We start from the raw sequence: 14,093 nt of genomic DNA, 5'->3' as shown, positions 1-14,093 counted from the left end.
TTGTTGGTAAAAATTTTTCACCATTCTTGTAATAAACCAGAGCACCATTTCTTTACTATCCACATACAAGCACTGTGCTTCATGGAAGGTCCTCTTCAGCTTGCAAATGATGATCATGGCAGCAGGGGAATCAGGTCAGCTGGATCTTTCTCACCATCCTGTCCCTCCTCAGGGACCCTCTGTCCTCAGTTTTTAAGATTCACTTTTTTTTCACCTCATACTTTTTTTTCCATTTCTTTCTTTTTTTAACACGATAGTTTAGCATTGTACATGAGTATGTACTTCTAATGTTTGAACTAAAAAAATCTAAACAGTTTTTGACAGAAACTCTTAAGAAGCCTTATTTCAGAAAGGGAGCACTTCTGCACATGAATAGCAAATTCTGCAAACTCATTTCAGTGCAGCCCTTAACACCTGGCATCTGCCTCTTTTGGCTGTCTGCTCCATGAAAGGAGTCTTCAAATTTGTTTTTAACAGGTGTAAATAATAGTCACAAGGAAATAAGTTTTATCATACAGAGAGGAGTCCAACATAACTTTTACTGCAACTTCTAATTTGACTGGTTTGGTGCCTTTTGCGACTGCTGCAGTATGTCAAAAAAAGCAAAGGTGGTGCCAATTCAGATCTGGCACACGCAGTTCTGAGTTTTTATGAAATCTTTTGACGACCAGTTCTTCCTCATGTCTTCTTCAAACCTGGTTCTCTCAGTTGTTCAGAAGCTTAGAAGTCCCTATTTCACTACTGCCATGCAGAAAAGAAATGCAAGAAAAATATTAAAAGTCAGAAGCCCACACGCCAGTACTGTATTTGCTAGCATGATGTGGTCCCTCCCACCTCACTATGGTGTGGTTTTCCTCCAAATACCCATCCTTCAGTTCTGTTCAGAGCACCTACCACAATCAGGAACTCTGTTTAAAATCCATACAGTTCATTTCCTTCAACCCCTACCCTACCAAAACATATCATAACCTTCAACCATGTTTTGACCTTATTTCAGAAACTTTTGTTTGTTTCACTCTCCTTTGCCTTTCATTTGCAAAACAGCTAAAGATTTGCTGAAAAAAAACTTCAATTTACATTCCAGCAGTGGTTTATGACTTAGCTTAGTGAATGCTCAAAAAACTGCATGACTTTTATTTCCTCTCAGCCTGGACTTTTCACAGCTTGGAAAACCCCCCCCTCCTCACCCTGGAATACTTATTACTGCTTTGTATTTGCCTCTGTTTGGGGGGTTTTTGTTTGTTTTTTTCTTGCCTAACTCAGAGGTACCTGTTATATATTTACTTAACTCTTGTCACCAAATTCTTACTTTTTTGGTTAATTGCAGATAAATGATATAAACATCTACAATTCCCACAAGTCTCTTTTGACCAAACTAATTTATAACAAATACGAGCAGCTCTGTATCCAAAATGAACAGTCAAGAAATTGGAAACATATGGATGTAACTTTTAAAGATAATTCCCAGGGTTTTTTTTCCTTGGTGCACTGACTGCTTTCTCTGGATATGTAAATCATGTTGCACAAAGTATACAAACATCCTGCTTCTGGCTAATTTACGCTTGCTGTTTCTATGCACACTATGGCAGCCTTGGAAAAGCTTCAAGGCTGCACATGAATCCAGGTTTATCAACTGTCTGTGTTACTTACCTGCTAAAGCATCCTCAAGGCCAGCTCAGGGCTATATTTGCTGGCACACTTTTGAGAGGAAAGCCTTGGGAGTGGTGCCCCACACTTCAGCGTGCATTATAGCATACCCTGTGTGACATGTGGCCAGGCCCTCATAGCATATGCCAGGTCCACAGCTGACTGTATATTTTATTTGTCATTGGTGTCATGTCACATACTTGACGGTGGGCAAAAAAGCAACCTGGGACAAATTACTTTTGTTTCATGACAGGAAGGTGATGTGAACGTGCAGGTCTTGGGCAAACTACTAGCTTCAAAGTACTGCTGATTCTAGCAGTAAGTCCATGCGTCTACCTACTACTTTCTTCAAATCTCTGAGAATTCACTGGACTGATGCTGTTATCGCAAAGTAACTTTTACTTGACTAGCTCAAAGGTTAGGAAATACCTTTTTTTTGTTGTTTGTAAACAAAGAAAGGAGGGAAAAAAGGGAATTCTAACTACAGTATGCATATGAACATTATTTTTCCCCATGCAACATCAGTGTTTAACACTGGTGTTTATTAAGATGCCAGCCTGCATTTTACAGTCAAAGATCTCTGGTTTTTGTAGATCATACATAGCTCATGCGGCATGACTAAGCTTCTTTGCACCACCACCCTCAAATACACCGACTATGCTGTGTGGGACCACCTCTGAGTGTGGGAAGGTGGGTTGCCTATGAATATTAAATTTCATTTTTCCAATGAGTCTGCAAAAATACTGTTAATCAGTGCCAACTGTGGTGGTGTGGTGTACATACGGAACTGTGAACACTTGAGAACTGCTGGCACTGGTAATAGCTTTTAGCCCACAGTAAGCTAGACTAGAGGTAAAATGTTGTGCCCTCCTCCCAGACTCAAAAATCCTCTAGCTACCCTGAAAACAGAAGCTGTCTAAGGAATGCACAGCTGCAAAAGGATCTGCTTCACTCTTGACACAGTAAACTCTGCTCAACAGTGGAAACGTTTTGAGTTTTTTAAATACAAATATGCATGTTTCCAGTTAGCCACCAGATGGAGCTCATATCTCCCCATCACACAAATCATGAACATCTGCAAAGTTAAAGCTCTTCTGAGATGTTACAAAGGATGCAGTTTCTTCCACTTCATAAAAGTCAGAGGAAGTCTGTGATTAGCTGGATGTTTACAAATAAAAGGAGGATCTGGAGATAGATCAAAGATAACTCTCCAGATTTAGCATGATACCAGGTTCCTGTACTAATAGCATCTGCATCACTTTGACTGTTACATTATGTTTGATCCCATCATGTATTAATAATGTTTTTTTAATGCTTAGTGCATTTATTAGAAGTCTGAAGGTTCAGACAGCTGAAAAAAAACCATAAAAACAACACCCCACAGCTAACAAGATCACCCAGATTCCATTTAAGAGAAGCACCCACTTGATTCTTCCTCACTCTTTCTGCAACGTAAAGGGAATCAAGAGGCAAAGATAAGCACTGTTCCAAAAATATGAAGAATGTTATACTTCAAGCTTAGTAAACAGGAGCAGTAGCACTTAGAGCCTGTTCTCTCATGATCTAAATAGCTCTGATGGCCCAATCATACCATACAAGCTTTTTACTGAGCAGTCTACGGTTCATCCAGGATCTCAGTAACTTTGGCATAGCCCCAATGACTGGGGAGAAAGGCAGATCTGAAATAAAAGATTGTGGTGTGTGAAATACACTGAGTTAATGTATATGTGTTTTAAGGGACATCTTTGTTTTGACTCTGGGTAACAAACCAACATAGCTTGTGAGGTCTGGAAGGCCACAGGCTATTCCTACTTTCATAGTACTGCTCTGTTTGAAGCTAGTATTTCTATTTGGGGTCTAAGCCACACTGAACTTGATGAAATAAACATTCTCCAAAGGAAACTGCCTTTGAACTATTTAACTCTTTGCCCAGCAAACTAAAGCTGAAGGACCTGTAATAATTACTGTAAGATTTATTGTGTATTAAGTAACTTATTTTTCAGTTTTTAAGTTACTGTTCATCAGGACCTCTGTCTTTTCCAGCAGAACTGACCATGTTAGCAACAGCCAGTAAAATCGAAGTGAAACACAACCCTGTCTGAAAGCAGACTAGGTGGGGCTAATTCTTATACTTCCAGGCATGCAGACTGTGCCAGTGTCATGTTTGGCAGCATATGTAAGTGTACACAAATGGTATTTAATCTACTTGATAGCACAGCAGCCCAGAGATGCGAGCTCTCTCCTGGGCTGTCAGACATACTAACCATTTCTTCAACTGTTCTAAGGGATCCTACCATCTATTTCCTCCTTCTATAATACTACTGTATCTGCCCTGAACAAGCGATATTCTAGATTTCATCTCTTAAATTACTTCCACTTTGTGTAAGTAGTTAAATAACAAATGGCTAGAAGCCAGAACCTAAGTAGTTTGGCAGATGGGGCTCTACCAGCAGGTATCAATAGGAATCCCATAGTCAGGGAGCAAACAGAGGCACCATCTTTAGCATCCTGAATAAATGTTCTCATGATGACTTGTGTAAAAGGAAGGAGTGTAACCAATACCAGAAGTCTGGTGTATCTATTGCCAAAACCAAAAGTAATCTATGGTATTCAGCAAATTTTTTTTTTTTAGCCAGCGTATCTGCATTTCCACAAACTTTCATGGTCTTGGGGCTTTTGCCATGGAGAGAAGGACATTACATTATTTCTCCCATTCATTTTCTGGGGAATCAGAAGCAGAAGTCGCTCTAGTGACCATCCCCAATGTAGTGGGATGGTTACCTAAAAAAGGAGAGAATAGGTTATTACTGAGTTGTGTACACTCAATTGAACATGTGAGAACTATTAAAAAAAGGCAAGTTCTTAGCCCTAGTCACTGCCTTAAAACAGGAAGAAAGCACGTCCTCCCATTTTGAAAAAACACAAGGCAAACAGAAGAGCCAGAAGGATGAATTTTTTAAATAGCAGCTTTGTCATCAAGGGAGATGGGGGAGAAGAGATGGGGAAAGTCTGATTTTTGCATCATTCATGTTGGCAACGCTGCTGCTGCAGAGACCGTGGCAATTGCTGACACTGGTGGCACTTTGCCTGACAGACAGGTTGCGAAACCAAGGGTTTGTAGACAGTCCTGATTTCCAGTGGGTGCCCCACAATGCACACATCCTCTAAGATTTGGAGGCCACTAAGGAAAGCTCTCTTATTCCCTGTCAGGAGTCTTAGGATGTCTACAGAACCACAAGATGTACTTATCTGAGATCATCTCTGATTTGCAACCAAAAAAAGTACACCCCAAAATCTCATTGATGCAAATCACAGCTCACAGCTGAGTTTAAGTAAAAACAACAGCAGCACCAGGATTTCAACAGAGAGGGAAGCTCTTGAACAGCTCTGAAAGGGCTAATTATTTTTTTTCCCTCCCATAGGAAATGCTAGATGCTGCATTGTTTTTGTGGTCGTAGCTGCAGGAAGATTTACTATAGTTTTATTATGCCAGAAGGCCCAGAAAAGGATTAAACCTTTCTGTTTTCTTGCAAGAGAAAAGATACTGACCACTTCTGAAATTCTAGGTTCTTGTGGTGAGGTGTGCCACGGTAGCTACGCAAAACCAGTCAGTCAAAAGCTGGCCTTTAAAAACGTATTTTCAACTACTTACATATATGGAATGTGCACAAATTACTGAAAACAGCTTCTCTAAAAGCATGAGGCACGTCACTGCTTTCCTTGTTGACTTAAAACAGAAACCAAACCAGAACAAAAAAGCAAAACTGCATGACATTTGAGGGCAAAAATGACCCAAAGAAAAATCTGGTAGCACTTCTCTTGTAAAGTTGGCACTAGTCATTCAAGTACATGACAAGGAACATGGGCTGTTTGTCTCAGGGCTATATATTTATAGTCACAATGAACTGACTCCTGAGTCATGAGCTCTGTGGCCCTGTAACAAATTAAGATTTGTCTTTCTGCATGAAAAATAAGATAAAATCACAATTAATTCCAGAGTTGTAGAAGTGACTGTAAAAGTGGCAGAAGACATAATTTATAACGTGTCCTGTATCTTGGCATCTCCCCCCTTCAAAATCTCAACCTAGTAACATGTCTCGAGACTACACAGCAATGTTTTAGGAGTTTTTTGGAGGTTGAAAGAAAACACAGAAAACCGATTTATAGCCGAGAACTACAGAAATGTCAGCTTTTAAAAACTTGTTCCTAATTTCTAGCCTTCAGCACATTTTTATGAAGTGAAATTAGAGATGCTTTGTCCTGTAGGTCTTTAAGTCTGTGACAAGCATCAAACCAGCTGAGAATTAGGGAAATCAGAGTATCTGATTTTTAACCCTTTCAGATTAAAAACTGCTTAGAAGTCAGAAGCAGGCACATGTGGATATAACGGATACTGCCAGCATCTCCTAAAGGAATTGTCCTGGGCCTTCAATATTAGGTCAGAAAAGAGATGACCGTCTCCCCTTATTGCAAGACCCAGAAAAGCGCACGTTCTGAGTGGCAAGGGGCACAGGGCAGCAGGACAGCTGGGGTCCAGCTGCTGAGTGTGTGGGCAGCACAGCTGCATCTGAGCCCACAGCTGGAGGGCACAAAGACCAGAGGAAGGTGGGAGCTAGTCCTGGTGTTTGGCCGGACAAGGGACCCAGCTCATTCCTAGCTTTGGCCAGGCCAACTACACGAACCCAGTGGTGTGGAATGCTACATAGTCTGTTTCAAGAAAGATTAAGAAAGCTCCAGAGCATATTTGAGGGATGAGCTGAACACAGGAAGGTTTCCAGTTTTTGTAAAGAGGGCAGATAGCATAGTTGTGTCTCATTTGTATGTAAGAGGCTGGGCTGCCTTTTTTCCTTATCAGGAAATAGGAGATGAATGTAAGAGTTCAGCTTCCACGAAGATGACTGGGGGACACAGAGACCAAGTTAAGCTTGGGATGTGCTTTGAGTGCTGGCACAGCTGGTTCAAGCAAACGAGCCCCCTCCCAGCCACTTATTTCTCCCCTCAAGTCACCCCTTCCATTGTGCTAGCACAAGATCTGACATAGAGCTGGAGAAGGAAGCACAGCGGGAAACTGGTCCAGCCAAAAAATAGCCCCACAGGGAATTAAAAAAAAGCCCATTGTTTGATTCAGTTCACTGTGAAGCTACCTAAATATGTGCTTTCTGACAATGAAGAGGATGGCACACACAGGCTACGAGAGCTGAAATGAGGTGGGGAAGGAGTAAGGGGCTGCCAGGGCTCAAGGTGGCACGGCCTTCAGGAGCAAACTTACATCCTCACCAGCAGCTGAGATACTCTTGATAGTTTAGCACTAGTATGTTAAAATACAATAGTGTAGTTACTCATTTTTATAACAACATATTTTTAATGGGCAGTACATTTTCTGTCTAGTGCTTTCATTTTCTCCATTAACCTGTTAAATAGGTAAGTCCCCTAATAAAAGCATACATTCGTAGAATTCTGATAGTCCAATCTATTCAAATCAAGGTTTCTCCACAGACCTGTTTGCTACAACTATCATTATACACAGATGTAAATACTCTTTGAATTCAGAAGTTGCCAATAAGCATTTACAAATACATGTATTTTTCAGTATTTGAAACATTCCCTCTGAAACTGAGAAAGAAGTTTAACAGCTTTTGTGCCATTCTGAAGCTCATTCCAGGTCTTCATGAATTCCCTCTTCTTAACTTTTGGTAAACCCTGAAAGCTAAGAGCTAGACTGGATATTTATAAATTATTTTCAGGGTTGCAGCCCACACCACTGCCAAAATGAGGAGAACAACAAAACACAGAGAGGTTCCTCCAAAAATAAGAATAAAAAAACACTTTAAAATGTAAGTCAAAGCATCCAGCTGGTCTTTCTCTTTCTGGCTATGCCTTGTGCAATGTGGTATGCTTACACCTCCACTCTCAAAGATAAAGTGCTTTTACACTCCAACGGACCACGTAGCGCAGTAAGGAGATGCAAAGGAGCTACGTTATGATGACTGGGAAGTACAAATTTGCTAGAGGAAACAGAATTCTAAATGTAGTATTCTTTGCTGCCCTTCACTACCTTTCAAGTAACAGAAAGATTTCTAAGATACCGTAACTGCAATTGTTTTGGTTTTTTTTTCAGGTCTGCATTCGCTCTGTCTCCACAGCAAGTAATGCTTATCATGGTAGGAATGCTGAAACACCATCATTTCACTCTCCTGCAGATGTTGTCCCATTCTGGGAGAACACACCTGTCCTCAGGAGTAAGCAGCCCCAGGCTGCCTCAGCACCTACCTCTTTTCCCCTTCACAACCGCCCTTCGCTCCTGGCCTTTTTTTCAACAGTCCCATGCTGTTCGCCCCATGATACTACACCTCACCATAAACACTCTCCCAATCTATTTGCAAGCCAGGCTATCCTCTTTATGCCTTAGTACCTTTGATTTGCTCTCTATATTCCCCTTGATCACTTTTCAGGCTACTTCAGTCATTCTGTTTTTCTCTGCCTACATACAAGTAGATCCACTCTTAAACTCCCTGCAGTGCAATTCACGCTCTTTTTGAGCCCTACATTGGACATTCATACACGTGAACTCCAAGGCACTCAGTTTTGTTTCACAGGAACAGGAAAAACATTAATTCAAGTTCATTTGGAAAGGTTTAACAAACTTTCCTTTGAAAGGCTACTACAACACAGCTTATAATTGAAAATAAAGGTATTCAGAGGTGTTTGCAAAGTTAGATGGTACACATAAATACCATCATTCCCAGTTCATCCATTTAACTTCTGTAGTTGGCAAGTCTACTTACACTACGAAGTAACTTTTTTGTGAAACGTTTTTGGGACAAGTTCAGACTAATACACTGTAAACAAGGGCTCCTGACCCTGAGCAGGAGTCTCCATAAATCACCCTTAGCCCTTCACTGTATTGAGGAACAATCTCTTAGTTCATGGAGGTCACCTCCTCCTTTTCAATGAAGTCTTCAATCTAGGCTTTGCTGTGCCACCACAGCCCTTCCAGCACAGGGGCTGGCTGTACTTGCTACGCAATCTGAGTTTGTGCTGTAGTGAGCTGATCACCGGGGCTGACAGCTCCCCCAGCCAGGCTGAGTCATTCTCACTCTGGTCTACAGGACATTTCATCCACGCCTTCAGCCGCCCCCTCCATGCCACCTTTGGGATTTGCTTCCCATTGCACAGCTCTAATCCTGCCCCTCCAGACTTTGCCACTCCATCCCACTCACGATCTCCTCTCCCACTCAGCCGTCCCACTCCCCCAGTGCCACAAGAACCTTCTGCCAACTTCCCCAGCACCTCCCAGTTCTCCCTTGCTTCCATTGGCAGCATTTCCCAATCCAGCCGTAGCTGGTACCATGAGGGATAACCTGCATGTCAAGAGAATGGTTGTGTGAGGTTTATTGGTCCCCCCGAACTCTTCCACTACAGCACTTGACTAACTAGTTCATCTTTAAGATGATCATTATATTTAAATATTTTGTCTTTTTAATATCTTATAATCACCTTAACACTGATTCCAGTGCTAAAAAGCATTAAAATACCCATCATGCTTATTTGAACTCTTACACACTGAGTTTTAGCCTGGGTTGGGATGGGGAACATGGAATAAATCTTAACGGGGGAGCTCTGGACTAATTGAAGTGTTGGAGCACATTCATCTCCATGGTCTTTTTGGCCCCAAGATTATTCAGGACTTGGTTGGCTTCATCATCATACAAGAAAACACAGGACTGAGCAGTCATGGCAAAATGCTAAAGGCCTGAACTGCACCTGAAGCAGTCAGTGCCCAGGGAGCCAGCTGCTAGCACAGGACTGAGGACTGGCAGCAGGGTCCTTCTCCATAGGGCAGACACACACGTCTACCAACCAACAGAAACTCAAATGCACATTTAAAACTGAACAAATGCAAGGCGACTCATACCAATTTAAACAGTTACAGTGGAGATTCTGAACTGTATTAATTTCTCTAAATAGCCTAACATTACAGCTCAATACCCACTGTAATCCCCCTCATAATCCCCAAGAAACAACAAGGGATCAAAACTCAACTCTTGACAGTGACAAGCACATGAAAGTCCTGGACTAGACTCAGTTCTTTGCTCCTGTTCTCAACCCCGCCACTGCTGTGTGAGGTGACAGAATAGAGTATTTCAGTTCGAAGGGACCTATAACAATCATCTAGTCCAACTGCCTTAATTGCTGATCTAAATTGTTTTCCTTCCTCTCTATGAAATAGCATTAGTACCCTCTCTGATAAAGTGAAATCTGCTGGGAGAAAGTACTGCAAGGTTTTATTTTTTAATAGTTTTCTCCACCATTACATATTAGGAACCTTTCCTCCCCCCATTAAAAATCACACACTTAACAAACATTTAGACAGCTGGTGCCTAATAGTCAAAGCTGGTCCTTCTCTCAAAGGCCAAACTGCCTCACTGAACTGATGTCAGCTGGTACTTAGTAGGATTTTTAAATTCAATTAAGAGACAACCTACACAGATTAGGGCTATACTAGAATCAGAAAGGAATCTTAAAAGGTGTAAAATGTCTTTACATTTATTAAGCAAGCTCTGCAGTCTTTTCTTGTTATATTCTTGTTGAAAACCAGAACATTCAGAACGTATCATGAAAACAAGAAACAAAAAGACTAAAGTTCACATGAGCCACACTCCCCCTTCCCCTCCCCGCCCAAGCAATGGGACTATCTTCACATCCATCCATTCCACTTTTAACTTCCCAACACAAGCAGCAAGGCACCATTTACAGCTAGGCTGAAAAACACACTCTTCAATTCATATTGCCATTCTGCATTCCTAGCAATCCACCACAGCCACTCTTCCCTTGTATAGTAGGATAAGCAGGTTATATATACCCACACAGGTACAGATAGTAAAAGAAATGCCAATGTCAGTTGTACAGTTCTGCTAGAACTTCAAGTCTGGAAAACGACCACTCTGCTGGGAACTCCTCGGGTATCCCGACAGTCATTAACTCCCTTTCCCTTTGCACACACAAGTCCAAGTCTGCAAGGTTTAACTGGGCCTATGTGCTCTCATCCCTGGGATGCACATTCCAACAAAGCCAAGAAGCAGAGGACCAGGACAGCCAGCTCTGCCCTTACAGAGAGTCAGAGAGCAAAGAATTATTTCTTGGCATAATTTTTTTTTTCATTTTTGAAAATGAATTTGGGGATTATGAACAATTATGCTCTTGCACATTAATGGCTGTGGTCTAAAATTTGCACATGAAGAAACAACACATGGAAATATTAAAGCACTCATCTTACGGAAATGGATCCGAGAACTGTTTAATAGCAGTCAGTGAAGGGGTAACATTGTGCTTTTAATCTACAGTTTAAAAATAATGATTTGTATATCTACTTAGTAAAACAATAAAATTAAGAACAGAAACTTATATTAGGAAACAGTGAAAATGTAATAATTAAACACATGATGCTTTTCAAAGCTATATACTTAATGAGCCTAAATAGACACCTACAGGCATAAGGGTCTTAAAAAAAATAATAAAAAAAAGACCTATTTTCTTTTTTCTTTTTTTGTCTACTATACTGTATGCCTTGCTTTGGTGTTCTCTCTGCTGCCAACTTAATGCTTTAACAGTATGTTTATGCTTATGTTCTTTTCAAATGCTTGGCATTATAGTGAGATCTCATATCTTTCCTCAAATTAAATTTTGCTCCACATACTCCACATGTATACAGATGAACATCCATGTGCTGCTCCAGTTGCTCATTATTTGGGAATATCTGAAAGCAGACCTGGCATATAGTCTCTCCAGCTGATAAGTGAGATATCATATGCCGTACATGGTCATGTTTTCGGAAGTTTCCTTGATCACAAATGGAACAGACATACCTGGCCATGCCTTTGTGCATATCATTGTGGAGCCGCAACTGGCGCTCTCTTAAGAACTGCTTCCCACATGTCTGACAAACAAACTGTTTTTCCTTGGTATGAACGGTATAGTGTTCCCGCAAGTGGCAACGCTGATAAAATCCTTTCCCACAAAGATTGCAGAAATGCTTACGTCTGTGATCCCTCTCGTTCTCTTCCATCATGGAGTTCTTGAACAGATCTTGCTCCAGGCAGTTTGACATATGCTCAACCACAAGGTTTTCAGTTTCAAAACGCTGACCGCAATTAGGGCATCGGAAAGGACAGGCTGAATGCTTGTATAACTGTTTTTTCTGAAGGCTGTTCATTGGGAAGTGACTGTCCCTGAAGTCCTCCAGCATCTCTGCAAACATCATGTCCCTTATTTCCGACTGCTCTTCAGGGTTTTCTTCTAAGTCCATTTTCTCCTCAGAATTTCTGATACCGTTCATAGTCAGATCCTGGGGTTCTCCACAGGTCTGCGCATGATCCTGTAACTGCTTGCCTTTGACCAGTATTTGACCACACTTGCCACAAGCACATATATTTTCTATGTGTTTGGATAAATAATGAGAGGACAAATCTTCCTCGGTGATTGTTAGCCCACAAAGTTCACAGGGAGCATTCTCCACGTCTTCCTGCACTGAAGGAGCTTTCCTGTTAAGGTGCCGCGGACTTTTCAAACACTTTCTTTCATCCTCATCCATGGATAAACGGGGTTTTAAAGTCCTCCGAGCATTTCTCTTCTCTCTGATCTCTTCCTCAACATAGTATCTGTAAAGCGGCTCTTCCTGTTCATCATCTAGGTCATCATTGTCGGAGGACTCATTGCAGTCTTTATCTGCCACCTTAATAATATTAAAATCCTTCAGTTCATCAGCAGGATTGTCCTCTGGTTCCATCTTGATAATAATCCTCTTCCTCTCAGAGGCTCTACTTCCTTCTTCACCTGATGTTTCGGAGGCAACTGTGCTGCTTTTTCTGCTTGTGATGTTTGACACAGGAGATGAAGAATCGTCCGCCGCTTGGCTCGAGTCCCCCTTGTATTTGTCTGTTTGTGTGGAGATTACTTTAGAAGTAGAGTCCTTTTCATTAAAGTCTATTTTTTCAGTACTGTAGTACCTGGCACTTTGGTAGGAATGCCTGTTAGTGCACGTTAACACGTGCTCATCCAGCAGCTTTTCACAGCTAAAACTAAACCCGCAGCTGTCACAGGTGAAGCTTCTTCCAAAGCGGCGCGAGTGGGACACGCGCTCTTTTGTGTGAGAGAATTTGGACGTGGTGCTTTTTTTGCAGACATCAAACAGTTGTTCGGGAAAGCTGCTTAGCTGCAAAGCTTCCTCATCAGGCTCTTTGTTATGGGATGTATTTACTGTTGAACTTGGCGGCTCCATGCCCCACCTGTTTGCTTCGCTGCCATTTCTAGCAAGCGTGTCTTCGTACATTCTCACGCCAAATATCATTTTGCTATTCTGGGTGCTAGAAGCAGAAGATGAACATTTTAAACCAGATGAGTCTGTATCCTGTATATCTTCTAGACATTCAGGTACATTATATAGCTGTAAATAGTTCATGGCCACTTTAAATTGCTCAAAATTGGTGGGGGCTGTCATAATTTTTCCTAAATACATGAACTGTAAAATAAGATCAAAGCATTCAGCACTAATCTTCATGTTACTTAGATTCAGCTGGGCTGTAGTGTGTTGATGGTTCATAAAAAACATCCTAAAATAGGAGCTGCATGCAGCAAGGACTGCTTTATGTGCTTGAAAATAAATATCATCGATAGCGATACAGCAGTCACACAGAAAGCCCCACTCTCTTTGGTTGTTTAGCTGCTGAAGGACATAGTTGCTGTGGCTGGTTCTTGCCATCTTGTACTTCGATTATAGCCCTGCATAAAGAAGAAGACATCTGTTAGATCATGAACACAAAAAACAAAACCTACTTAAATGTATGGGGGAACTGCCACCTTTTTCCTCTCTAGGACCTCCTATTCTCACACTGTTTGTGGTTCAGCTTCCTGTCTGGAGATCTTTGCTTGTAACTACTTACTAATATTGATGTCAGTGAAAACATACATAATACCGTGCTCTCACCACTAGACTTACAAGACTAGTAAACTAATAAACATCACCACTGCATGTCAATCAGAGCAACACTGCTAAAATATAAACTACCACATATATCTCAAAGTCCTACAGCCAAGATTTTCAGATATGAATTCTGAATGCAGAGCTTCAAAAACTTCACAGGGCAGACTTCTGTAAGACAGCTCCAAGACAACACCTATACAAGGTAAGCTGACTTTTAAGAGTAAGCCTACCTTGTGAGGTAGATAACCACTCTTCAGTCTCATCTTGTGTTTTTCACCTGTCAGTCCAATGGGCACATGACGCAACGCATACTGGAAACCAGGCCAGGCTCAAACCAGTGTTTCCCTCCCCATTAAAGGCAACTGAGAAGATGTATCAGTGGAGCATCCACACAAGCTACATCCACACACTTTTGCTCTTCAGGGCAGCTGAGGGACAGTTTCAACCTTATCTGCAAAGCATCTTG

General features: G+C 41.4%; 1 protein-coding gene across 2 annotated transcripts; it reads right to left on the bottom strand.

Annotated features, from left to right (window-relative positions):
• Window positions 1-506: 506 nt before the first annotated feature.
• Window positions 507-13,430, bottom strand: ZBTB1 (zinc finger and BTB domain containing 1). 2 transcript variants are annotated; one of them, XM_010016897.1, is made up of 2 exons: window positions 11,686-13,430; window positions 507-741 (listed from the first exon to the last, which is right to left on the bottom strand). In XM_010016897.1, the coding sequence occupies exons 1-2, from the start codon at window positions 13,403-13,405 to the stop codon at window positions 731-733; spliced, it is 1,731 nt and encodes a 576-aa protein (XP_010015199.1). In that variant the 5' UTR covers window positions 13,406-13,430; the 3' UTR covers window positions 507-730. The 2 variants fall into 2 exon arrangements, with proteins under 2 accessions (XP_010015199.1, XP_010015198.1); XM_010016896.1 differs by having other exon boundaries at window positions 608-741; window positions 11,514-13,430.
• Between the last annotated feature and the right edge of the window lie 663 nt (window positions 13,431-14,093).

This window comes from Nestor notabilis, unplaced genomic scaffold (genome assembly GCF_000696875.1).
Source record: "Nestor notabilis isolate BGI_N333 unplaced genomic scaffold, ASM69687v1 scaffold17116, whole genome shotgun sequence".
In the NCBI taxonomy this organism is placed as follows: domain Eukaryota; kingdom Metazoa; phylum Chordata; class Aves; order Psittaciformes; family Psittacidae; genus Nestor; species Nestor notabilis.
Note: the sequence above shows the minus strand (reverse complement) of the source record. Positions and strands in the feature narration are given on the sequence as shown.